Source organism: Colobus angolensis, unplaced genomic scaffold (genome assembly GCF_000951035.1).
Source record: "Colobus angolensis palliatus isolate OR3802 unplaced genomic scaffold, Cang.pa_1.0 Scaffold167, whole genome shotgun sequence".
Lineage (NCBI taxonomy): Eukaryota > Metazoa > Chordata > Mammalia > Primates > Cercopithecidae > Colobus > Colobus angolensis.
In genome coordinates, this window is record NW_012114788.1 from 1212099 (window position 1) to 1217721 (window position 5623).

General features: G+C 46.1%; 1 protein-coding gene across 8 annotated transcripts in view; it reads left to right on the forward strand.

Moving 5' to 3' along the window:
- Positions 1–2485: 2485 nt before the first annotated feature.
- The window catches only part of RHOT1 (ras homolog family member T1), a 108412-nt gene continuing 105274 nt past the window's right edge, over positions 2486–5623 (forward strand). For 5 of the 8 annotated variants that reach the window (XM_011937632.1, XM_011937634.1, XM_011937633.1 and 2 more), the window contains exon 1: positions 2492–2748. In XM_011937632.1, the coding sequence (XP_011793022.1) occupies positions 2673–2748 (76 nt within the window). In that variant the 5' untranslated portion in view covers positions 2492–2672. Of the gene's footprint in view, positions 2749–5623 lie in introns of all 8 variants that reach the window. The other 3 variants (XM_011937637.1, XM_011937638.1, XR_001001321.1) reach the window with 2 other exon arrangements.

Consider the following 5623-nt stretch of genomic DNA (forward strand, 5'->3'; position numbering starts at 1 on the left):
TTTTTTTTTTATTTAGAGACAGACTCTGGCTCTGTCACCCAGGCTTGAGTGCAATGGTGCGATCATAGCCCACTGCAGCCTCCAACTCCTGGTCTCCGGTGATCCTCCCACCTCAGCCTCCCAGCTGGAACTACAGGTGCATGCCACCACGCCCAGCTAATTTGTTTATTTTTTGTAGAGATGGGGTTTCGATGTTCCTGGTCTTGAACTCCTGGCCTCAAGAGCTCCTCCCACCTCAGCTACCCCAAGCTTTGGGATTATAGGTGTTGAAACAGCATACCTGACTGGATATGGATTTTTAAGTAAGTTTTATTTACAAAGGAGTTCTTTGCAATATTATCTCTGTGATGTCCCTCTAAATAAATGCTTTTTCCCAGCCCCTGCCTACCAGACATTACCCAGTACACATCTACAACCCCATGAAGACCTTGTTACTGCTCACCCTCCTGGAGAAGGCCCAATGAATCAACATTGCCATTAACTGGCAACGCTGATTGAGAGCTCCTAGGCTAGCTCCGAGATTCTTCACAAAGCTGGGTGGTGCAAGCAGTGCCCTAAATAATTTGCCCCTCTGTAAAAGGCTTTTGTCCTCTGTGCTCTGATATTTGTATAACTTTTTTTTTTTTAAGGAAAAAGATTTATAGTTCATTACATTATTCATATGAAATACATTATTCACATAAAATACACTATTTTATGAGCTCCTCCAAACAACTTCATAAGGAAGAGATCATAGCCTTCACTTGGTAGAGAGGAAACTGAGGCACAACTAGGTGACATGAGTTGCCCTAGAGTCATGCAATAGGAATGGCAGAACAAAGCTCAGCCTCAGCCATGCCATCTGTGCCAGGTCACTGTGTCTCTGTGGGCCTTGCTTTTCTTATCTACAGAGTAATGGGATTGGAATAGGAGCTCTATCAGGGTTCTTCCAACTCAAACATTTTGTAACACTAAAATTCTGAGGGCTACTTTTCCCTGAAAGATCAGGTAACCAAGCCTCCTGAATTTCACATTTCCATTCAGGAGATCGAGACCATCCTGGCTAACATGGTGAAACCCCGTCTCTATTAAAAATACAAAAAAATTAGCCGGGTGCGGTGGCGGGCGCCTGCAGTCCCAGCTACTCGGGAGGCTGAGGCAGGAGAACAGTGTGAACCCAGGAGGCGGAGCTTGCAGTGAGCTGAGATGGCGCCACTGCACACCAGTCTGGGCAACAGAGCAAGACTCTGTCTCAAAAAAACACAAAAACACAAAAAACAAAAAAACCTGTGGATTAAAACTTTTTAATAACTTTTTAATATGATAATGATAGCTGAGATCAGTAGGGCACACACTCTTTGAGTCTGGCACTGTACCAACTGCTTGACAAGTATTATGGTATTTATTACTAACAACCATCTCAAGAGGAAGGTATTATTATCATTATTTCCATGCTACAGAAGAAGAAACAGTGGCTGAGAGAAGTAAAAATAAAAGCACTTACTCGGGATCACAGAGCTATTATGTGGAGCCGAGATTCAAACCCAGGAAATTTGCCAGCAACTCTTAACTGCTCCAAGAGACCACGTGACTTCTCCTAGGCGAAAGGGAGATTGGTATTACGCACATTTCATTCCCTTTAAATGTTCATTATGTAATATTTAAGATAGAAAAAAGGTACATTATGCACAGATAGTGCCTCCTCGTTAGTTTATGTTTTATATCTCCCACTGTGTGCCAAGCATTAGGGATGTGACGCATATTCGCACGCGTGTGTGTGTGCATATATATATATATTTCTTATCGTGTACCAAACATTAAGCATGTAGCAACAAATTCCTCCAGATGGAGAGGGTCAAGAGAAAATTAAGGCAATGTTAGAAAAATCATTTAGAGTTTATTATCCAGTGCCACCTCCGTGTCTAGCATTACGCCGGGTAAGCCTAAGTAGAGTATCCGAAAACCGCGCCATAAAATAAACTACATAGACAGAAAAAAAAAGTCACTTAGTTTGGTTATAAAGAAAGGAGTCTGTTCACACAGCATAAAAACGAATCTTATAATCGTATTTTACAAGCATCACAGGAAAAAACAACTAGGGTGACGGGCTTTCGAGAGTGGAAAGGGCCGGATCCTGGGAGCCAGTCGCCCTATCCGATCAAGCATTTTCTGAGGGCTCTGTCCAATAACGTGGGGACGCAACTGAAAACCATGCAAGCAGATTGCTGCTCTCCCAGAGTTTAGAGTCTGGTGAGAAGATCCCTGCTCTGAGTCACTGCCAAGCTCTAGCTATGTGACTTTGAACAGGGAATTTCTGTCCCTGTCTATAATATAAATGGGGTTAAACCAGGGAATCCGCCATTCAAATTCCGGGCCCAAGCGTCTCCCGGGTCGCGGTGCCCAGAGGAGGGTGGGTGAGGCTCCCTGGGCCTGCGCTGCGGCGGCCTGGCCGCGGGAACGCTATTCCGGCGCGGAGAGCGTTCGCGTTCCGAAAGCGCGTGTCCCTCGCCGCGTGCCGTCGTCCCCGCCGCCGCCGCCGCCGCCGCCCGCTGGGCCGGAGGAGGCGGAGCTGGTGCTGTCCCGGCTCTCTTGCAGGGAAGCAACTGAGGGGGTGGCGCGGCTGGCCCCGGCGGCCGAAGAGGCTGGCAGGTGGCGCCGTGGGGTGGGCGCTCCCGGTGAGAGGAGTCCACTCCATGCGTGCGGGCGGAGGCCGGCCCCCGAGAGCCGCCGACATGAAGAAAGACGTGCGGATCCTGCTGGTGGGAGAACGTGAGTCCGCACCCTAGGGCCGGCCCCTGAGTCCCTGCCCTCCCTGCCCCTGCAGCCCCTGTCGCCCCTGCAGCCCTAACCTTTGCAGCCCGGGCCCTTCTCGCGCCTCACAGCTCCTCTCGCCTCTCTCCGCGTGTGTTTCTAGGCCTTCCAGCCCCTTCGCTCTTCTCTTTTGGCTGCCCGCTGGCGGCCCTCATCCTGTCACCTCACCTGGGCCCTCCAGAGATCTCCTTTCCCTGTTCCCCAGCCGTCCTCCCAAGCCACGTTCCCATTAGCCCCTAACCGCCCGACCTCATCCCTCCGAAGGTTCTCTCCTTTTCCTTTTCCAGCCCTGTCCTTCTGGGCCTCACAGTTTCCCAGGCCGCCTCCTTTCAGACCTTCTTGTCTTCCCCTGGAGATTCCCTTGTCACTGCCAGGCAGGTGCTGGAATAAGCAGACTGACCAATTGGGATTGCGTGAACCGGCTCAATGGGAAGCTGGGGGAGGTGTGCAGAACTATTCGACTTGTGGGCAAGGTCAGGTTTCTGCATTTTTTGGGGCACTCGCAGTCTTCACTCCCTTTATGCATTACATTAAGATATGAGTAGTGGAAAGGGCCGGATCCTTTTTAGCAGTACTTGTGCTTTGCATTGGACTCACTTCTGGTACTCGAGATATTTCCTCAAAATTTTTTTCTCAACTTCGAGTTATGCAAGCGTTCAATGAATTAGAATTATCTGGGGAGGGTCCCATTATTGTTACCCTAAAGCCTAATCTTTGCCCTCTTTTTAAGCATTATATATTCCATAGTTACTTGGTAGTTAACTTATTAATAACTATAGGCACACAGACATTTGGTATCTCCCCCCACCCAGAAATTTCATACATTTCACCTTTTGAAAATATAATAAAGAAGAGTTGGCTCTGTCACTGACATGAGGACACAACAGTGGGAACTTCTTGATACCACTCTGCAAGTTATGTGACTCATGTGCTAGGACTAAAATAAGAAAGTGGGCCGGGGACAACTGGATTGTTTGTTTCAAAGTGTTAATACATTTGTTAATACTCTGCCATTGCTGTTTTGAAGCATTCTATTCTAAATCATTATTTCATTCTTAGTAACCCCTCAGGGTCACCATGATGGACTCCCAAGGAAAGTTAACACATTTTTGCCCTCTTCTGTAGCGTTCTTGATGTTCATTGAAATTTCATCCACCTGCTGTTTGGAGAAATCTTCCTTTAGAATTAGAATTTAGGAGTAAGCTTAGCCAGCCATAGTTTACTTTTTGATTTGCAGTTGTAAATTTTAATTTTTATTTATAACTATATCTTAATCTGTATTTTTCATGGACTTCTTGACAAAGTTCAGGAAAGTGTTACTTAACATATGATTCCTGCTTATGCTTTTGGAGCAAGGTAGGGAAAGTGAGTAGAGGACTTGCTTAAAAAACGGATCCTTAAATATATGATGAAATAGTTTGTTGTTGTTGTTTTGAGACAGCATCTCGCTCTGTCACCGAGGCTGGAGTTCAGTGCCGTGATCTTGGCTCACTGCAACTTCCGCCTCCCGGGTTCAGGAGATTCCTCACTTCAGCCTCCCAAGTAGCTGGGACTAAAGGCACATGTCACCATGCCTGACTAATTTTTTTTTTTTGTATTTTCAGTAGAGATGAGGTTTTACCATGTTGGCCAAGCTGGTCTCGAATTCCTGACCTCAGGTGATCTGTCTGTCTCAGCCTCCCAAAGTGCAGGGATTACAGGTGTGAGCCACTTTGCTTGGCCATGAAATAGTTTTATAGTATAATAATTTTTAATACTAATTTTTTAAAAAATAGAGTCTATGTTTTGGATTTATTTTTGAATATAGGATCAATATTTTTAATATCATTAGTGTGTAAAACATCTAAATAGGCTGGGTATGGTGGCTCACATCTGTAATCCCAGCACTTTGGGAGACTGAGGCAGGTGGATCACCTCAGGTCAGGAGTTTGAGACCAGCTTGCCCAACATGGTGAAATCCCATCTCTACTAAAAATACAAATATTAGCTGGGTGTGGTGGTCGGTTCCTGTAATCCCAGCTGCTAGGGAGGCTGATGCAGGAGAATCGCTTGAACCCAGGAGATGGAAGTTGCAGTGAGCTGAGATTGCACCACTGCACTCTAACCTCGGTGACAGAGTGAGACTGTCTCTCTCACACACACACACAAATCTAAATAGAAGTGTTATACATACAAATAATATGTCATCCTTAGGACGTGTAGGTTAAATCATTAGCAGTATTACTTGGGCCAGGTGTGGTGACTCGCGCCTGTAATCCCAGCACTTTGGGAGCCCAAGGCGGGAGGATCACGATGTCGAGATAGAGACCATCCTGGCCAACATGGTGAAACCTTGTCTCTACTAAAAATACAAAAATTATTTGGGCGTGGTGGTGCACGCCTGTAGTCCCAGCTACTCAGGAGGCTGAGGCAGGAGAATTGCTTGAACCCGGGAGGCGGAGGTTGCAGTGAGCCGAGATCGTGCCACTGCACTCCAGCCTGCGCAACAGGGAGAGACTCCGTCTCAAAAAAATAAATAAATAAAAACATTAATAGTATTATTTAGGAATACATGAAAGGATTCAAAATTTGTTAGAAAACTTATGATCCACGTTCTGTAGAAAGCAATAAGAAAGTTGGTAAAATATACGTATGTGCTAGAGTTTTCTGATTGTAGTGAGCAACTTGACACAAAAGAAAGCATTAGTTTTTGAGAAAGAAACCTTTCTTTCTTTTTTCCTTTCTTTCTTTCTTTCTTTTTTTTGAGACAGAGTCTTCCGGGCTGGAGTGTGGTGGCGCGATCTCGGCTCACTGCAACCTCTGCCTCCTGGATTCAAACGATTCTCCTGCCCCA